This window comes from Cervus elaphus, chromosome 8 (genome assembly GCF_910594005.1).
Source record: "Cervus elaphus chromosome 8, mCerEla1.1, whole genome shotgun sequence".
NCBI classification, from domain to species: domain Eukaryota; kingdom Metazoa; phylum Chordata; class Mammalia; order Artiodactyla; family Cervidae; genus Cervus; species Cervus elaphus.
In genome coordinates this window covers 14,798,288-14,818,021 of record NC_057822.1, presented here as the reverse complement: position 1 = coordinate 14,818,021, position 19,734 = coordinate 14,798,288, and the positions used below count along the sequence as shown (strand labels likewise).

General features: G+C 56.3%; 2 protein-coding genes across 2 annotated transcripts; one reads left to right on the top strand and one right to left on the bottom strand.

Annotated features, from left to right (window-relative positions):
- Positions 1-258: 258 nt before the first annotated feature.
- On the top strand, positions 259-7,141 carry TMEM54 (transmembrane protein 54). Its single transcript, XM_043909645.1, has 6 exons — positions 259-448; positions 2,664-2,857; positions 5,365-5,424; positions 5,583-5,771; positions 5,905-6,039; positions 6,474-7,141. Exons 1-6 carry the CDS (start codon positions 433-435, stop codon positions 6,546-6,548), a joined length of 669 nt encoding a protein of 222 aa, XP_043765580.1. The 5' UTR covers positions 259-432; the 3' UTR covers positions 6,549-7,141.
- On the bottom strand, positions 6,707-15,173 carry HPCA (hippocalcin). Its single transcript, XM_043909644.1, has 4 exons — positions 14,985-15,173; positions 12,216-12,614; positions 7,813-7,918; positions 6,707-7,693 (listed from the first exon to the last, which is right to left on the bottom strand). The coding sequence occupies exons 2-4, from the start codon at positions 12,591-12,593 to the stop codon at positions 7,596-7,598; spliced, it is 582 nt and encodes a 193-aa protein (XP_043765579.1). The 5' UTR covers positions 12,594-12,614; positions 14,985-15,173; the 3' UTR covers positions 6,707-7,595.
- Positions 15,174-19,734: the final 4,561 nt, after the last annotated feature.

Sequence of the window (19,734 nt, the reverse complement as noted above, 5' to 3'; positions counted from 1 at the left end):
CCGTCAGGACAACCACGCATCAGGCCCCCATCTCACTCCCTAGCCTGGACGATCGCAGCTCCTCTAGGCCTCAGTTTCCATCTGTAAAATGGGCATCCCTGGAGTGGAGTGGGCTAGAGGAGTCGGTGGCCAGGCGCTGGCTGGCACCCGAGGCCGGCGCAGGTGGGTGGGGCCAGCGCTGTGAATCAGCCGGGCGGACCTTGGAAGGGCTGTCCAGCCGGTCTGACCGGCCCAGGATGTAAATGAGCCGCCGGGGCTCTCCCGGGGCCGGGCCGCCCGGGGGGTGACGGGAAGGGAGGCCGGCCGGGCGCCGGGAGCTCGGGGCTCCCGGCGGGAAGTGGGCGCGGCGCGGGCTCTGCAGGGCGCGCGGCGGCTGCGGCCCGGGATGGAGCCCCGCTGAAGCCGCCGCGGAGACGCGGCGTCGGAGCCGAGATGTGTCTGCGCCTGGGTGAGCGCCGGAGGTGGGGGTAGGGGATCGGGGGACCGCCGGGGAGGCCCAACCCCGCCCCAAATCCTCCCGCAGGGGCGGAGCACTGTAGTGGGCGCCCGGAACCCCCGCGGTCCGGGCCACCTTCTCTGCGGGTCACTTTCTGCTCTGGGCCTCAGTTTCCCCGCACTGAGCTGGCGAGAGGCGGGCTGCTGGTATCTTCCCGAGGTGGAGTAGCACCCTGCCCGCTTGCACTTTCCTTTCTCGCGGAGGAGGGACCCCCCCCCCCAACCCCCAAGGGAGGAAAGCAGCGCCTGCTCCTCAGAAGCCAGTGTGGAGGGAGGGTATCCGGAGCCCAGGGAGTTCTGAGCCCGAGGCTGCCTGCCCTTGGCTCCCTTAGCCTCGCAAAGGGCTCCGGCTTCCCTGCCCTCTGCTCTCCAGATCCAGACAGAGGAGTGAGACAGACGGGTCCCCTCCCCTCACTCCCTGGACACAGTGATGCTGCTCGCGGGCATAGGACAGATCTGGGGAATCCCTCCTCTCTAACCGAGAGAACTTTCTAGCCTCGGTTTCCTCCTCTGTAAAGTGGTGAGGGTAGCACCCCCTCCTAGAACCTTCCTGAGCAGAAGGACTGCCCCGAGACTCTATCCAGTGATCCAAGCACAGTCCCATGCTGGCACTGTACCTCCGATTTGACCAAGTCTTGGTCCTGGGATGCTGTTAGTCATGAGCCCACTTGGTGTGTCTGGGTGGCCAGGGAGGTGGGTGGACCAGGTGAAGTGGGTCAGGCTCCTGGGACAAGGCTGCCATGCCCTTTCCTGTTTGACCAGCACTTAATCTTCATGACGCCATCCAGTCCCACGGTGGCTGTCCCGCCTGTTATCTGCCCTCTGCTTCTCCTAGATCTGGTACAGCTCCAGAGCGTCTTGCAGGTTGCAGGGGTCTCAGAAGCCGGTTAGGCCAACCCCTTCCCACTCTACCTATGGGGAAAGAAACTGGGGCCCAGAAAGGAGAGAGGCTGGTGGGGGGTCATGAAGAGGGGCTGTGACTGAGTAGCTCCAGCCCTCCCTGCTCCCTGGGGGCCTCCTCTTGGCACAGGACTCCCAAGAACGTCCAATCTAGAGATTCCTCCCTTCCTACCCTCCCGCCTTTCCTTTTTTTCTTTCTTGCTGCAAAACCCCCATATATGAAACATGACCCAATCCTCCTTTCTGCCACCGATGGGGACATGGAGGTCTGGGAAGGGACTCAGAGGCTCCACAAGGAGCAGCTAAAGGAAGAAGCAGGGCTTGTTCTAGGGGCCAGGCCAGTCTTTCAGTCTCAGAGAGCTGGTTAGAGTGAATGGGCTGGTGGGTCCAGGGGCCATCATATGCAGAGCCAGGCACCAGCTATCTGGAACAGCCAGGAGGAGGGCTCCCTGGTCCTGGGGGTGTGCAGATAGGAGCTGAGCAGCCACTGGTGGACACTCAGATCGGATTTGCATACAATGTCCTTTTGACCCCAGCTTCCCTGCCGTGCTGTGTCCCTGCCCAGTGTCCTTGCGCCCAGGGTATGCCCTCCTTTCCCATCTGTCTTCTCATGGGGACCCTCTTTCCCCACTGGGAAACAAGGGTTATTCTTCCCGTTTTGCAGAATGGGGGAATGGAGACTCAGAAGCTTGAGTTTCTTGCCCTGAGTCTGTTCAGCAATTGTGAGCTGAGTCCCTACTGTGTGCCAGGTCCTAGCCACCAGACTGAGTCCTGCATAGTACCTGATCCCTGCCCAGTGAACTGGGGGCTCCCTGGTGTCTAGACCAGGGGCCATCAAGCTCTCTCTGGTGCCTCAGGGCCTGGCATGGAACAGGGACTCAGTGAACACTGATGTAACAAATGTAGGGATGAAAAAAATCAGGGGATGCAGAGCTTAGAGGATTATGGGTCTAGAGCTAGACACCTGGGCTCAAATCCTGACTGTACCACTCATGACCCTGAGCACTAACAAAGACTATTACCCCTTATTATTAAGTACCACCTGTATGCTTTTTCCAACCTTAGTGATCCAAGGACTCCCATGAAAGTAACGTGAACCCCTTTTCCTGATAAGGAAACTGAGACTCAGAGAAGACAAATTACTGGCCCTGAATCATCCAGAAATATATTTAGAACCTAATTTCCACCACTCCTGCCGGGACCTCCGTTTCCTCCCCTGCCAGCGGGATGAGTCCCACCCGTGGCCCTGATGTGGCTGTCCCTCCCAGGTGGCCTGAGCGTGGGTGACTTCCGGAAGGTTCTGATGAAGACGGGGCTGGTGCTGGTCGTGCTGGGCCACGTGAGCTTCATTGCAGCCGCTCTCCTCCACGGCACCGTGCTGCGCTACGTGGCTGCCCCCAGTGACGCTGTGGCTCTGCAGTACTGCGTGGTCGACATCCTCTCTGTCACTTCTGCCATCGTGGTATGGCCAGGCTGGGAGGATGACTGGCAGGAGGGGGCTGGCAGGGGCTGGCAGGGTCTTTGATGAGTCCCCACCCACAGCCTGGGGTGGGCAGGCAGAGAGCCTTGAGCGCTCACTCCTGTTCCACCACTACCAACCAGACCAGTCATCCAAGCTCTCTTTGCCTCAGCTTCCTCGTCTATAAGATGGGGGTGGTAACACTGTCCATCTGAGTGGGTCCTGATGAGTACTGAACGTGATCATCCACATAAAGTCCTGAACACAGTGCCTGGTACATAGTTCGCCCTCACTACTGCAAGCAAGGATTATTATAGCAACAGGGGAATAGTCAAGGCACCGTTGGACAGAAGAAGGAAGGAGCATCAGCTCAGCTTGGGAGTGTTCACAGAGGTGGAGGCCCCTGAGGTGGGTATTGATGGATGAACAGGAGTTCAAAGATGATATGCTACAGTTACCATAACCCGGGTAGGAAGCCTGCTGGGGCACCAGGTAGGAGAGGAAACTGGGATGGAATTTCAGGTACAGAGGATGGCAGATGCAAAGGTGTGGAGGTGAGAATAGATATGGTCTCCTCTGGAGACACTGAAAAAGCCAGCTCAGCAGGAGCTTTAGCATTAGGCCTGGACTGTCATAAAGCGGGCTTCCCTGGGGGCTCCGACAGTAAAGAATCTGCCTGTAATGCAGGAGACCTGAGTTCGATTCCTGGGTTGGGAAAATACCCTGAAGAAGAGAATAGCTACCCACTCCTTCATGATGAAGTGAAAATGAAACTGTTAGTCGCTCAGTTGTGCCCGAATCTTTGTGACCCTACGGACTGTAGCCTGCCAGGTCCTCTGTCCGTGAGATTCTACAAACAAACATACTGGAGTGGGTTGCCATTCCCTTCTCCAGGGGATCTTCCCCACCCAGAGATTGAACTCAGGTCTCCAGAACTGCAGACAGATTCTGCAGGCATAGCCATCAGGGAAGCCCTGGACTATGATATGGGCTCAATAAATAGAAGCCATGGTTATGACCGGATGTCAGTACCTGGCTGATGAATACAAGAATGAAGGCGTATGGTATTCTCAAGTTCACAAAACCTTTTCCCAGCTGTCAGCAGCCTTTGGGGAACATTGTCACATCAGTGTCTGAGTTCCATCCCTGCCACCTCCTGGCTGAGGGACTTCTTTCTCCTTCTAAGCCTGCTCCCTCCCCGCAAAGTGAAGCTCAGACAGCTCTCTGGCCCCAAGCCTTGGATAAGCGAGGATCAGAGGCCCCAGCAAGTAGAGGAGCCTCTGTCAGTGGGATAGAGCTAGGCTCTGCAGATATGTGCTATGTCTTATTATTCTTTGTTCCTCTGACCAGCTTTGTGAGGAAGGCAGGGAAGGCAGTGAGCTCAGGGTTGAAGGCCCACCAGAGATGAACTCTGGGGTGGACTACTTCAGCTGCGCTCTCATTTCCTCAAGTAATCCCCACAGCTCACTGCAACACAGGGCCACTCTTATCCCTACTTTACAGATGGGGAAACTGAGACTCAGGGATTCACTCAACCTCCTGCTGATACAAAGAAGCCACCCTAGATGTGAAACAATCTATGACCGACACCAAAGTCAGTGTCCTTTCCATGGGGCTCATTCTGCTGAGCAGGCTTAGCCCAGAGAGTCTGAGGCACTTACCTGTGGCTGCAGAGCAAATTATAGGCATTACTGGGCCCTCCAGGGTCTAAGCTGCCTCCTGTGGGTCCAGCCCAGGCCTGATAAAGTGAGAGGACTGAAGGAGGGAGTCTGGCTGAGTGGAACCCAAAAGATCCAGAAGGCAGCTGGTGGGCTTACTAGTGGAGCTGCCCCGCCTATTGGGACCAGGGGTGTTTAGGGAGGCCTGCAGGAGGGAGACCCAAGCAGGTAAAGAGAAGCCGGAAGGGCGTTCCTGAGAAGGCGCTGTGTAGGTGGCGTCAAGGTCAGGCCCTGCGTGGGTGTCCACATCCAGGGTGATGAGGGAAGAGCCTGGCCCAGAGTGGAGTTGAGAAACTGATGGGACAGGGCCAGGTCACTGAGAGCCTGGGAGAGTTTAACATACTCCTAGGGATTTGGAATTCTACTCCATAAAGTGTCCTGGTCTATTTTAAAATAACAATGTTGTTTTTTTAGTTCCTTGCCAGTCGAGTTACTTCGTTTCTTCCAAAACCTTTTCCACTCCAGGGAGACATGTCATGTACATCCTTGGGATATACATCTACGACCCTTGGGATATAGAGGTTTGAGAAACATAGCTGTAGGCAGTGGGAAGTCAGGTAAGGTTGTCGGCAGCGAGTGACCGTTTTTTAGAAGCGTCACTTCGGGGCTGGACCATGAAGAGACAGCGCCCCTGAACAGATGGAGGAAGTGAGACCAAAGCTAAGCAGGGGGTGGGGGTTTGGAGGGCTAGATTTGGAGATGATGGACTCTTCATTGGAGAGTGGCTGGACCCCCTGCCCATTCTCCCCCAACGAGGGGAGGGGGGCAGAGCTGACCTGAGTCTCCCCGCAGGTCATCACCTCAGGCATTACAGTCATCGTGTTGTCACGCTACCTCCCCAGCATCCCCCTGGTATGTGGTACCTCCTGGGATGGGGCTATGGGGTTCAGGGCAGCAGCTACCTCCAAAGATCTGGCCTGCTTGGAGGGCATAAGGCTGACCCCACAGGGGCTAGAGCTGCCCAGGGGACTGGGCCTGATGTCCACTGACCAGTGGTCTCCTCCATCTAGCGCTGGACAGTGTTTAGCTTGAGTGTGGCCTGCGCCCTTCTCTCTCTGACCTGTGCTCTCGGCCTCTTGGCTTCGATCGCTGTGACCTTTGCCACCCAGGGCCGGGCACTGCTGGCCGCCTGCACTTTTGGGGGCCCCGAACGCCTGGCGCTGGCACCTGACTGTCCCTTCGACCCTACACGCATTTATGTAAGTGCTTAGGCCTGGGCTGGGGGGAGGGAGGGGGGCAACCAGGGGCTCATCAGAGGTGGGTAGGGCTCTTGGAGTCCCACCCTCCACTCCCCAACCCCAGGTGACCATCTCTGCCCCTTGTCCACCGCAGAGCTCCAGCCTGTGTCTCTGGGGCATCTCGTTACTGTTCTGTGTGGCAGAGAGTGTGTTTGCTGTCCGCACCGCCCAGCTCGCCCACCAGCTGCTGGAACTGAGGCCCTGGTTGGGGAAAAGCAGCCATCGCATGGTAAGGCATGCTACCCAGCGCCCCCCCCCAAGCCCTGAAAACTCCTCCATACCCCCTGGGAGCCCCTGCTGGGGGGCTCAGACTGATCTGCCCCCACCCCTCTGTAAAGAGCCCCCACCTTGAAAACTGGGGCAACAGTCTTCTCCCCCAGGACAAAACGGAGAACACAGAGGCTCGGAGAACTCAGCTTTCCCAGCGAAGTCACACAGCTGACACTTGGCTCTCCTGAGCCCCAGGATGAGTCTTGAGCAGGAGAGGGATCTGGACTGGAATTGGGGGCACTGCAGGCGTATGTCCTCCCTCTTGCATAGTAGAGAGTAATGGTGTCCCTTCACCCCAAAGATCCCCCCAGTCCTCCCCTCCTCCCACTTCCTGGATGTCCTGACATCCAAACCCAGCCCCAGCGGGCCTGGCAGCCTCTGGTGTCTCCACAGATGCAGGAGAGTCCAGAGCCCGTGGAGGACCCTGACCTGCCAACCCACGCTAGCTTGGGGCCCATGACCCTCTGACGGCTGATGTCTCATCCAGGCCCCGTAGCCACTGGGGCCCTGCAACCAAGTCCGCACTGCAATCAGGCCAGTATTCCTGGAGCCAGCCAAGAGGGCTCAATGGCCACTCCAGGACCCGGGTGAGGTTTTCACCCTTCTCCTCCGGCCACCCAGCCCGCTGCACTGAAAGGAGACTTTATTCTGAAGTCATTAAAAAGAACAGAGATGCTCCACGTGGGCGCATGCAGCGGGGGAGGGGTGCGGCCAGGGGGGTCTGTTCTTTTCCATACAGGACGCTTTTGGGTCGGGGGGGAGGGGCTCCAGGAGTGTCTGCCCGTCTGTCTGTGGGTCTGTGTGTGTATCTGAGAGATAACACAGAGGGGTCTGTGTTCATCAGAATGCCAAAACGCAAGCGTGGGTTCCTGGGCCTCACAGCTGGGGGGCCGGAAACAGGAGGTTTCCCTCTTGCATCAGGGCCTCCAGGCCAGCAAGGGCAGGAGCAGGCGGGGTTGAGGCCCTCCTGCCAGGAAGGATAGCTCAAGGATGGTTTCACCTCAAGCCCCTAGGCCTCTGGAATCTTTCTCTCCCCTCCAAATAAAAAGACAAGCTCCTTACCTGGGTGTGATTCCCAGCTCCACCAAGGCTGAGATCTACAAGGGTGGGGGTGGAGGTGGGGGAGCTTGCTCCATGGTTGGGGGAGGGAAGTCTGGCCTCCTGGCTGGGGACTGGGGGATACAGGGGAGGGGAGAGGGGCTTAAGTCCTGATATCTAGGTAAGGGAGGGCTGACTCTGAGGGGCAGACCAGGCCAGGGCCCTTGTCTCTATCACTGCCGAAGGGAGACATTGCCTCCTGGATGGATGGGGGGGTGGGGTGGGGCGAGGGTGCTAACCACTTGCTGGCTTGGACCTTGGGGGAACGGCAGGGTTCCATTCTCCAGAGCCCCCGCCAAGAGTGCAGACCCTGGGGGTGGCCATCTGCCCCCCAGCCTGGATGGATACAAGGGCGAGGAAGCTGAGAGCCGGGAGAGGGTCAGTGAAGGCAGGGAGGGGAAACCTGGCTCCTCTTGCTCAGAACTGGGAGGCGCTGCTGGGGTCGCACTGCAGCAGACGCACGATGGATGGGTCGCTTTTGGCCCCGCGGATGAACTCCTCCAGGGATAGCTTGCCTGCGGGGCGAAGGGGGCAGTGTTGGCGGGAGAAGGCAACAGCAGCTAGGGGTGGCCGAACAGAGCTGCAGCATAGGAAGGGGGAGTGGTGCCCGCCGCGCCCGCCCCTGCCTCCTCACCGTCGTTGTTTGTGTCCATTTGGCGGAAGATTTTCTCGGTCCTCTTTTCCGGGGTCGACTCGTCCTCCGGCATCTTCATCACGGACGAAACCATCTTGTAAATGGCCTGGGAGGGAGGGGGCGGGTGGGGAAGGCAGAGCGTGAGGGGAGCCTGTCGGAGCCCTCCACCCCCAACTTTGTCCAAAAAACGCCCGCAGGTGCGCTGACAATCACCACTCCCACCGAGGTGAGGCGGAGTGGGGCCGGCGGAGGCGTGGGGAGCTGGGGAGTTCTGGAAGGAGTAACCGGGAAGGCTTCCCGGAAGAGGGGGCTATTGGAGCGGTCCCTGACCAAATTCCTCTGGAGCGTTCGGTGGCAAACGAATTGCTGGCAGAGGAATTTTCTTGCACAAAGGCCTCGCAGAGAGCAGCTCTGAGTGGGCACCGAGAATCTGGGGCTGGCTGAATGCAGGGGGTCAGGAGAGATGTTGGAGGACATCGGGGCCCACATGGCGAAGGGTCCGGGACGCCAAGCTAAGGAGTTTGTGCCGACGCCGAAGGTTCCCAGTTAAGCACCAGGTTAGAAAAGCCGCTTCTCAGAAACTTCGGGACTCCGGGTGGCCCGCCCTCAATGGTTGACCGGGAGCGCTGGGCCGGAGCGGGTGGCACTGGACTGCGATGCCACTGTGGCCGGCAGGGGGCGCAGGGCCGCCCTAAGGGCTGGAGGGTGGGAGGCTGCTAGGTCCATGGGGGGGGGCATATTATGCAAATAAACGCACGGGGCCATCAGTCGGGGGCGGGGACAGCCTGGGCTGGGACTGGCTGGGCGGGGGACCGCAGCCGCCAGGTACAGGAGCTACGGAGGCAACTCTAAGGAGGGGGTTTGCGCTAAATGTACACAGAGCACGTAGGACTTGGCCTGTGGGCTGGGTCCCACAGTCCCGGAGCTCAGGGACCCAGATTGGTCGCCTCAGTCTGCCAGCTTTTTGCTACTGACACCTCCTCCGAGAAGCCTTCCTTCTTCTCCCAGACCATAAACTTCCCTAGCTTCAGATCCAGCTTTGGCCTCCGCAGTGGTCTCTTCCGGCCTCTCTCGGGTCTGTTACCAGGGCCACCTCTGAACGCTCTTTCCAAACAGAGATCTCCACTGCCACGTCCCCAGCCCAGGGCCGCCCCCTCGTTCCCGTGATACACAGGCCTCCCTCCAGGCCTGCCGTGCACCCAGCTCCTTCTGGATGCTGCCCCACGCTCCTTCTGCTGCCTCCCACTCCTCCTTGGGGCTCAGCTTATATGGTGCTTTCTTAGGGAGGCCTTCTCTGATGCAGGCTGGGTCAGGGCCCATATGCTGCCCTAGCGCCTCCATTGGGGACCCCTCTCCAGAAGTAATTTTATGCCTTTGCTCCTTGCCTGCAGCATACAGATAAGAACAAAGTACCCAGACCTGTAGAATTTAGCAGGGTGCCTGGCGTCTGGCAGGGACTCCCCTGTTTAAAAGCCGCTGGCACCTCCCACTGCCCTGTTACCAAGTCCAAACATTTGTCCCTTGGCATTCAAGGCACTTCACACTCTGGTCCCTGCTCTCCACCATCAGGCTTCCCCTAGTAGATGATTTTGCCATATCCAAATACCCCTCCACCTTTCAGGTTTTACAGCCTCTGCCTGGAACAATAATACTAGCTACTATTTACAGACACCCACTATATGAAGTTACTTTTACATACATTATTCTAACCCTTGCAATAGCCCTGAAAAGCAGGTACTGAGATCCCGATTTTCCAGACAAGAAATTGAGGCTCAGAAAGGAAACTGATGGCAGAGACCAGATTAGAACCCCCTCCCTCTTAGTCATTGGATAGATGATTTTGGAGTGCTAACGACCTCTCAAAACAGGGTATTTGAAGTAAGGTTGACCAGGAATAGCATCTTGGTTCCACTAATCACTTGCTCTGTAGCCTTGGACAAGTACCTAACCTCAGTTTCCTCATCTGTAAAACAGGGAGTAATCATCTCTCCCTCATTTGGACTGTCCAGAGTATTAAATGAGATAATGTATATAGTTGGCTACAGTAAGTGGTCAGTAAACAGCAGCTTAAAAAAAAAAACAGCAGCTTATACCATAATCATTACTCATCCACCACATCCTCAGGTCTTCCCTGCCCTTCAGTCCCCTAGACTCTCAAATGCCACCTTTGTACCCCTGCCACTGAGCTGGTCTGTGTGCCCTGCACAGTTGTCTCTCCGAGCAGAGAGGGAGCTCCAGAGACTGAGGCAGGATCTCTTCCCTTCTAATATGCCTACCACCTGGCTCAGGGCTGGGTCCTGGGAAGGACTGAGTGAGTGACTTAGAGAGTGACTGCTCCCCTGTGAGTGGCCTTCTCTCGGGCTTCCTAATTAATTGTCTGGAATTACTGCTCACTCATTGTTTCACTGGAGTCAACTTGATATTAATCAGTCACTAAGGTTTGCAGAGTTCTGTCTGCACTGGCTGTCTGGGGCCCCTGGCCTGCTGTAAAAGAAACCAGTGTCTGTCTAAATAGCAGAGGCCAGTCTGGAAGGGGTCCTGAGGCTGTCCAGAGAATGGTGCTGGCTTGACCAATGCCCTGGGTATGGAGCTTCCAGCAAGGCCGAGATTTACCAGTGTACACCAGTGCAACCACACTATGTGGTAAAACATGAACATTCACGTGGCTTGGTTGGTATCGAGCTGCTGCCCAATCCCTGAGAGATCTTCTACCACCCTGGCTACCCCAACCCTTCCAGCAGGACCCCGAGAACTCCCCACTATCCATCAACTAGAGAGTTATTGCCTGGCCCAGGGGAGTTACTGACAATCATTAAGGCTTTCCCCTAGTAGTAGACATAGGAAAGACACCACATCCAAAGGCAGCCCATCCTATTCTAGCTGGAGAGAGCAGACCCGGAAGCCAAAGTCAAGAATCCAGTAGAGGCTGGATGAGTTGGGAGAGGGGCAGTCAGCTGCGCTGAGGGGCCAGAAGGGAAGGGATTCAGAGAGACAGAAGGAAAAGGAACAAGAGCCTGTACAAAGTAGCACATTCTGAGGATGTTGGAAAGGCCACTCCAGCTGGAGTGGAGAATGTGCAGAAGAGAAAACAACAATTGACAATTACTAACGTTTACAGAGAGCCAGATATATGCCAGGCCCGCTACTAGAGTTCCCATCTTGCTTTATACCCACAATAGCCTTGGGAGTAGGGCTTAACACCCTCACTTTCCAGGTGAAGAAACAGAGGCTCAGGAGAAAAGTGAACAAGGAATTGACTAGGTTAAATAGAACCAGATCTCTGATGGACCTCAATGTTGCTGAGGGAATGAGCACTCTAGAAGATTTTTGACATAAAGCTAACATGCTATACTTAAATTTGGACTAAGAAAGGACATTCCTAACAGGTCCTTAAGTCACCCTGTGAGATATGCCTCACTATCCCCATTTTACAGATGAGCTATGTAGGAGCTGAAGCCAACTCCAGAATTGGAAGTCTGACTCCTTTAAAGAGGCAGCTCTGAGTGTTGGCCAACTTGAACCTGACTCCACATACATGCTGTGTGATGTCAGGCAAGCCCCTTCACCTCTCTGAGCCTCATGGGGTTGTTTTAAGGATGCACTGAGCTTATGGGTATAAGGATTTCACTCAGTACTAGGCTTTTAGTGGGCGCTCAACCAATTATTGGAAGATGGCTGGGTATCCAGATGGAATGTGGGCGACAGAGCCAGGTGGCCCATTCACAGTCTGTGTGATCTCAAGCAAATGTCTTTACCTCTCTGAGCATCCGTTTCCTCCTGAGTAAGTTGGGATCAATGAAACACAACTGGCCTGTACTCTGCAGAAATGTCAAGTCAAGTCTTGAAAGACAGAGGAGGGCTGAGGAACTATTACAGACTGAAGTGGCCTAAAGAGATAGGATGACTAAATGCAATGTGTGATCTTGGGGCAGAGGAAAAAATGCTATAAAGAACATTATTGAGATAGCTGGCAGAATTCAATGTGTCTGTAAGTTAGATACTAACATTGTTTCTACGTTAAACATCCTGACGTTGATAATCATATTATGGGTTATGTAAGAGAACGTCCTTGTTCTTAGGAAATCTATCCTGACGTATTCAGGGGTGGAGGGTCATGTTCAGAACAACAGAACATCACACACACACACACACACACACACACACACATAATGATAAAGCAAATGTGATAAAGTGTTCATTGGTGAAGTTGGGTTAAGGGTACACTGAAGTTTTCTCAACTTTTCTTTAAATCGGAAATTACTTCCTATTAAAGACTTTTTAAAATAGGCTATAAGAATAGCACCTGCCACTCGCCTAGGAGGACTGTCGGGAGGGTAAAGAGGGCTGGCGGGTGCAAGCTGCTGGGGCCTGTGCCTGGCATTCTGAGGGGTCCAGGGGCCCACCTGCACGATCTCCAGCATCTCCTCGCGGCTGATGTAGCCGTTGCCATCCAAGTCGTACATGCTGAAGGCCCACATGAGCTTCTGCTCCAGGCGGCCCCGCGAGGTCACGCTCAGCGCGATGATGAACTCCCGGAAGTCGATGGTGCCGTCGCTGTTGGTGTCGAAGGTGCGGAAGACATGTTCGGCGAACTTGGAGGCGTCACCGTAGGGGAAGAAGTTGGCATAGATCTTCTTGAACTCGTCCACGTTGAGGATGCCCGTGGGGCAGTCCTTGAGGAAGCCCTTGTACCACTCCTGCAGCTCCAACTCGGAGAACTCCGTGTTCTCCCGCAGGTCCTGCAGCATCTCCGGCCGCAGCTTGCTGTTTTGCTTGCCCATGGCCACCGAGCCAAGTCCCACCTGGGTCCCCAGGGGGGTCAAAGGACAAAGGAGCAGTCAGGCCCTCCTGGCCCTTTGACAGCACTCCAAGAAAGCCCCCCACCACCCCAGGCTCTCCTTTGACCCGGAGAGAGACAGGGGAGTTTGCCCAAGATCGCACAGCCTGCCAAGCACCCTGCCACTCTGTCAGCCCCACACCATTTCCCCAGACCTTCTACTTCCGCAGGGAACAGACCCGGAGACAGAGGAAGAGAAGGGGCTCACTTTTACTGAAGCCCTTCTCAGTGTCAGCTACCGAGCCTTCCCAGGAGTACACCACTTCGCCCTCACAAAGTGAAGCCTAGCGATTAGCCCATTTTACAGATGAAAAGGTAGGCTCAAGGAAGTGAGGTGACCCGGTTCAGGTCACATAGCCATGGAGACACAGTGCTAACTCCCAGAGTTGCCAGCCAGGTGCAAAATGGCCCTCTGGTCTTCCTCCGTCCTGCCCACTACCCCCCTACTGCGTCACATACACCTGCTCATGTAAAATACACCTGCATCCCAAACACTGACCTGTTCTCCCTCCCACACATGTGTGCTTGACAAGAGGCAGAACAAGACAGGTATTAGCCTGAGCTCCAGAGCCGGACCACGTAGGTTTGAATTCCAGCTCTGCTTCTTACCACCTATGTGACCTTGAGCAAGTTCCTTAAACGCTGCCTTGTCTGTGAAGTGGGGGTAATAGTACCTACCTCATTATTGTTGTGAGGGTTAAATTAGTTAATACATATGAAGAACTTAGATGCCTGCACATATAAGTGCTACCTAAGTGTTAAATAAATAAAAGAGATTTACAGGTATCCGGATGCCAACAGTAAACAAATGAATACATACTGATGTCTGTTATGCTAAACACTCACCAAATCCACACACAAATCCCCTGCCACTCACATGCCAGCTCCCAGCACACACCCACCCAGGGTCACCATGCCTCCACACACAGCAACATTCCCTCTGCTCCGCAGCTCACATGTTCTGACACAGCACCACACACACACAACTCCCATACCCTGTGCATCAAGACACACCAGCCCACAACCCCACATGTCTCAGAAATGCATCATAAGCCAGCTCCCATGCCGACACCTCTCACATGGCCAGCTGCACGTGGGACCCTCAGGCACCCTTGCCATCTTTCTTTCTTTACCCAGGGGTGCTGCCAGGTGCCAGGAGAGGGAGCTGCAACCCTTCTCAGACCTATGAAGGTCCCCTCTTCCAGGGAGACCCCTAGCCAGTCAACCATCCCCCAACACTTACCTTTCATCTAGTTCAGAAAGGTTCCCTCAGTGCAAGAGGTTAGACTGTGGAGGGCTAAGGGGAAGGTACTGGGAGGAGGCAGCCAGGCAGTTCTGGGCAGGGATGTAGGGGTGTATGCAGGTGAATCTCGCCCCCCCTCCCAGCCTGGGGCTGTGAGATCAAGCTAATGGGAGGGGGATTCCTTGTGTGTGCATGTGCACTTATGTATGAGCATGTGTGAGTGCGTGTGCTCATGCATGCATGTCTGTCCCTGGCTTCTGCATTGCATTTGTCTCCCTGCATGTTCATATCTGTGCATGTGCATATGTGAGCGTGTGACTAGGTGTGCACCCATCACAGTGTGAGGAGGATGTGCCTGTGTGGCCATTTGGAGGACCTATGTGTGTCCTCAGCAGTGTGTCACACGCATGTTTCTGTAAGTTGGTGGCCCTCTTTTCTAAATCAGCCTTTTCTGCCCCAGGCTGTGGACCCACTGAACAAGTGTGTGGGAGGGCACGGAGGAAATGCCTGGGGCCGGGGCGGCCGAGTGTGTCCCTCAGTCCCCTCCTCAAGGTCCAAGGAACTGGGTCATCTGAGCGGGGGCAGAGAGATGCGCTGGGCAGGAAAGATCTTCCAGTGCCCCCTCCTCCCTGCCACCCTGAGAGTTGCCCCCCCCCCCACTTGGAAGACTTGGAAACGAGGGTGGCAGAAGGTTCTGCGGTCTCCGCGAAGACCCCCAGTCCCCCCAAATGGGAAGGACCTAAGCTGAGTCTAAGAAATCCGCCTCGGAGACCCTCTCCAAACCTCTCCCCAGTTCTCGCCCTGGCCCTCGCCTCAATCCTTTCAGCTCTGGGAGAGCGCCGGGCGCGTGGCCCCTCCTAGAGGGGGCGTCCCGAGGCGGCCGAAACGCCGCTCCAGGCTGGCCACTCGGCGGTCAGGACCCTGGAGAGCGCCGCGCGTTTCCCTGGGGCAGCCCCACTCCGTGAGTCCCCCAAGGGAAAATTCCTGGGCGGCCCGGGAGCGGCAGGGTTGGGGAGTCCAGGACGTGGCCCCCCGCCTCCGGGATGCTCCCTGCTCGCACCCCCTAGCCCCGGCCCAGCGGCCCCCACTCACCCAGCGACGCGGAGACACCGACTGCGCAGGGAAGGCGGCGCTGCTGCGGCGCGCGGCGGCAGAGGCGGCCGGAGGGGCGGGCGGGGGGCGGGGGGCGGGCCTGCGAGGGAGACGCCCCGCCGCGTTCGCCCCGGGCCCCTCCCCTGGGGGGGGGTCCCCGTTCCTCCCCTTTCCCTCCAGCCGTGAGAGCGCGGGCAGCATTGGTAGAGGCTCCGCCTCCGCCCTGCGGGGGAGTGGGAAGGGGGCGCCCTCTCGAGGAAGCACCCGGCCGGGGGACGAAGACAAGAGGTCTCCATCTCAGCATCTGGACTCAGGTAGCCTGAATAGGGTGGGGATTGAGGGGGATGGGGGGGGGGGTGGCGGGCGGTCAGTGCCCAGAGACCTCTTTCTTAAGCCGAGAACAAGCCGCAACAGCTCCGCCCCCTTGCCTCCCCTGTACCTACCTGGGCGTCGCTCCGAGGGCGGAATTCGGATCCTGGGCGTTTCGGTAGGCACTCTCCCTGCCCCTAATCCTCAACTCCGGAACTAACAGAGCTCTTCAGAGAAGGGGCAGCGCCCACTCCTCCAGTCTTTGAGGTCTGGGCCGGGGGGTGGGGTGGAGTGGGGAAAGGGGAGCAGACACACCCCCAACCTCACCTCTGCCTTTGAGAGCCCCGCCCCCATTTCCTGCCCGCCACACCCGATCTCCTGCCCAGGACCCCATTCAGAATGAATCCCACCTCCTAACAGTGATCTAAATTGCCCCACCCATTTCCCCCCCTACTCCAATCAAGAAACCCTCTCCCTCCCTCTCCAGCCAGTGCCTGCACTGGTTTACAATAAGAGAAGGCTAGGGAGCATCTCCAGCCTGGGGAATTCTGAGGTGTGTAGGCCCCCTGCCTGTAGACTGGACCGCCCCTTTCCAGAGTCGCTGACCCCTATCAAAGCTTTTCATGCCCAAACGGTGGCTGCATCCTCCTTCCTCCAGCCCAGGCAACAGTCCAACATCTTGGCCTCAAATTTTGCTTTTTCAGTATTTCGGGGGATGGGGTGGTGATCCTTATTGTCCCACTTCACAGATGAGAAAACTGAGGTTCACAGAGGTTAAATGATTTTTTTCAGTGTCTGACAGCGAACAAGTTGGCTTGGACTTGAATCCATGTGCCCTCATCCATTCATTGCACCAATATTTATCAAGCATTAGTTCTATGTCCAGTACTGTTCTAGGCAGTGGGGTCACAGGAGTGGACGGTAAGGCATGGATATACAAGTCAATTCTATAGTGTATTAGATAAATGTTTTGGGGAAAGTTGAGATCAGTGTGTGGAGGTTGGGATAGTGGCGATGCAAGGACTTTAGGTGAGATGGGAAACTTGGGGTTTTGAGCAGGTTGGGATGGTCTGAGCTTACTCAGGCATTCTGTCCTCAACTGACTTTAAGGAGTGGAGGCCAGGGTGGGATCAGCAGGCCCTCGCAGGGTGAAAGATGACCAGGGTGGCAGAGATGGGTCTGCTTTCTGGACCTACTTTGAAGGCGATGTCATTTGTCATCTGACCTCCTCCGTGGCAGCAGCTGGGACCCTTCTGGCTCCCCAGGGCTCAGACCAAGCCTCTCGGGTCATCCAAATCTAGCCTTGGTCTCTCCTGCTTGAGGATGAATAAACAGAGTCTCAACCTCTCAACTGGAGGAGCTGGGGAGCCAAGCTGTGGGGGTTTGGGGCAGCTGGGCCCTTCAGAACATCAGCTCCTCCTCTGTGCGCCTTGGCTGTGGTGTTGGGACCCCCGAGGAGGTGCCAGACATGCGTGGGTGATTCCCAGATGCCTCCTGCGTGAGGACCTGGGGGTGGGGAGAGGCTTGCCACTCAAGATCCTTGAGTGATCCTGAGATCACTCAGGGAGAGATCCCACCCCTCTCCCTACCCTATCTGGAATCCTGGCTCTGCTTTGGGCTGGGAGAGGAACCTGCCCTTGATTCCTCCTCTCTTTCCTCCTCTTTCCCCTCTCTCCTGCCTGAACCCTGAGAATCTTCCCAGCCAGGTCTGGATCCTCCTCTCCAGTGGGGTCTCAGTTTTCCCTCACCAGTGGCTGCCCTGCCACTCTGCTTCCTCCCACTTCCCCACCCCAGCTTCACCTCCTGTGGGCTGACTTTTTGGTTCAGCCTCTTGGGAGCCTACTTCCCCCACCCACTGTTTTTCTTATCTGTGCAGGTGACTCTGACGCCTTGCCCTGGGGACCTCCAGTCTGCAGCCTGACTTCCCAATAGATGGGGCTTCTGAAGACAAGGCTATGTCTTGTCCTCACCTCGGGTACCCCACATCCCTCTGATTTACCAGTACCTCAAATGAGTAGGGTGGATGGTGGGGGGAAAGGGCAGAGTTTGGGCTCTAGTAGGCTCTGCTAATTGCTTCCCATTAGCCACCTCTCCCCTCCTGGGGTCCTAAGAAGTACTGGGAGCCCCCTGAGCCAAAGGAAAGACATGGGGTTCCCCACACTGTCCACCAAGGCCACTGGCCCAGGACCTAGTGCCCCAAGATATAGTCCGGAAAGGGGGGACAGAGGGGCAGCTGTCAGAAGGCCTGGGTCCCTCACTTAGGATGCCCTGGAGCTAGTCTCTTCCCTTTTGTGAGCAGAAAGGTGAGGTGACCGGAGTGTGTTGACATCTCCCATCAAAATCCCTAACCAGAGTACAAACAAGACTTCATTTATTGCCTCACTGGCCCCTGGGGGTGGGGGTGAGGTGATTCTGGACATGAGCTTAACACAGATGAGGCTCCAGCACCCCTGGAACCCTGGGGATTGGAAGGGTTCTACGAAGGCCTGTGGCAGGGGTGGAGGTGAGGGGTGTCCTTGATGATGATACTCAGCCCCCTTCCATCCCAGACTGAGGCATCCAGGAGAGCAGACAATGCAGGAGGGAGTTATTGAGAGAATTAAGTGAGGGATGAGTGAAAAGGCGACCCCATATCTCTTGAGCACCTACTGTATGCAGAGTGCTTTGCACAAGTCACCTCCTTTGATCCAAATGGGTTTCCCTCGTGGCTCAGATGGTAAAGAATGCCTGCAATGCAGGAGACGGGGTTTCAGTCCCTGGGTCAGGAGGATCCCCTGGAGAAGGGAATGGCTACCCACTCCAGTATCCTTGTCTGGAGAATTCCATGGACGGAAGAGCCTGGTGGGCTAACAGTCCACGGGATCACAGAGAGTTGGACATGACTAAGTGGCTAACATTGATCCAAATTAATGCTGAGGAGTCAGTAATGTGACTGCCATTTTACAGATGTGAAGACTGAGGCTAGGACAAGTGAAGTCACCCGCCTGAGGTAAAACAGCAAGAAAGAGACAAAGCCAGAGTTTGAACCCAGTTCCACATGATTTGGGGGCCCAGGTCCCTCTCTGGAACCTCTCAGTGAGGCAGGTGGAGGGAGCCCCTCCCTAGCCCCCCTCGGAGGCACAGCCCCCACCCTCTCCTCTTGGGTCCCAAATGGTTTGGAAAATCCTGATGGGAGCAGATGGTGGGGACAGATGGAGGGAAAAGCATCTCAAGGGCTGAATTACACAAACAAACATTGATAAAGTGATTAAAACCTCAAGCCACCCCTTTCCAAAGGGCCCTGCCCACCCCAGTCTGGAGCACGGTGGACCTCAAGGTGGGAGCCGGGGGCTGGGTGGTCTCTGGATACCTTGCATCTCAGCCCATCTGATCCCAGCTTCTGCCTGCCCGCCTCACTGCCGGGGACCACCCCCGGACCAGAGCCCAGGGTGGCAGAGCTGCCAGGAGCACAGCCCGGGAGGGGGAGGGGGCGGGCCTGGCTGTTCCCAGGGAGCTGGGCAAGCTGGGCTGAGAGGAACAGAAAGCAGGGAGGGTGGGGGTGATGGGGAAGTCCTGCAAAGCAGACCTGAAGTCAGCGATGGGCGTAGGGGATTGTGGCGGGGCACGAGGCCCTCAAGCAAGCCTCACTTTACAGGTGGGGCTCGTTCCCTTGGAGCAGGGCCAAACCTTGTCCCACCACCCACCCTCATGGTGGAGGGGGGCAAGGCCCTTCACCTCTGGCAGATTTTTTAAATTAATTAATTTATTTTAATTGGAGGATAATTACTTTACAATATTGTGGGTTTTGCCATGCATCACATGAATCTGCCACGGGTCTGATGGGTTTCTTCATCTGTAAGATGGAAACAATGATATTAGCCCTTCCCTGGAAGGGGCCTATGAGGATTGAATGAAATGGAGTCTGTAAAGTTCAGGGCACTGAGCCTGCACACAGGCAGCCTCCAGGCTGCTAATAGGGCCTCCCTGCTGAAGGAGGATCCGGAAGGCTGGGGCTGGTGGTAGACAGGCCCTCCCCAGAGCAGCAGGCAGAGCCCCTGAGGCTGCGGCCTCTGAAGCAGAGGCTCCTCATGATAAAGGCTGATCTCTTTACCAAGCCCAGAATCCAGGACCCCCAGGGAGAGGGAAGGGGCTGCGTCTCTTCTGCACCCTCACTATGAAGGGACATACCCTAACTATGAAGGAGGGCAATAGACCCAGGCTCAGATCTCGAAGTGGCCCCTTCCCAGCCTTGAGAAGTTGAACAAAAACAAACTCCTCTGACCCTCTGGCTCCTTTTTTGTAAAATCTGCATTTCCAGCTGCTTTCTGGACTTGCTCCCAGAAACCCATAGACACACCTCAGGCTCAAGCCAGCCAGTATCCAGTTCGTCACCTCCCAGCCCAGCCTGCCCTGTGCCTGGGTCCCCCTCCATCACCACACCAGGACCCCTCCCTGCTCTTAA

Bases quoted from the DNA above. Each gene is read 5' to 3' on its own strand.
- TMEM54 (XM_043909645.1), top strand. The intron at 2,858-5,364 runs GTATGGCCAGGC...GTCTCCCCGCAG, and splicing joins CTGTCACTTCTGCCATCGTG to GTCATCACCTCAGGCATTAC. The intron at 5,772-5,904 runs GTAAGTGCTTAG...TGTCCACCGCAG, and splicing joins TCGACCCTACACGCATTTAT to AGCTCCAGCCTGTGTCTCTG.
- HPCA (XM_043909644.1), bottom strand. From the start codon at position 12,593: ATGGGCAAGCAAAACAGCAAGCTGCGGCCGGAGATGCTGCAGGACCTG. The intron at 7,919-12,215 runs GTGGGCCCCTGG...CCTCCCTCCCAG, and splicing joins AGATGCTGGAGATCGTGCAG to GCCATTTACAAGATGGTTTC. The intron at 7,694-7,812 runs GTGAGGAGGCAG...TTCGCCCCGCAG, and splicing joins AATGGACACAAACAACGACG to GCAAGCTATCCCTGGAGGAG.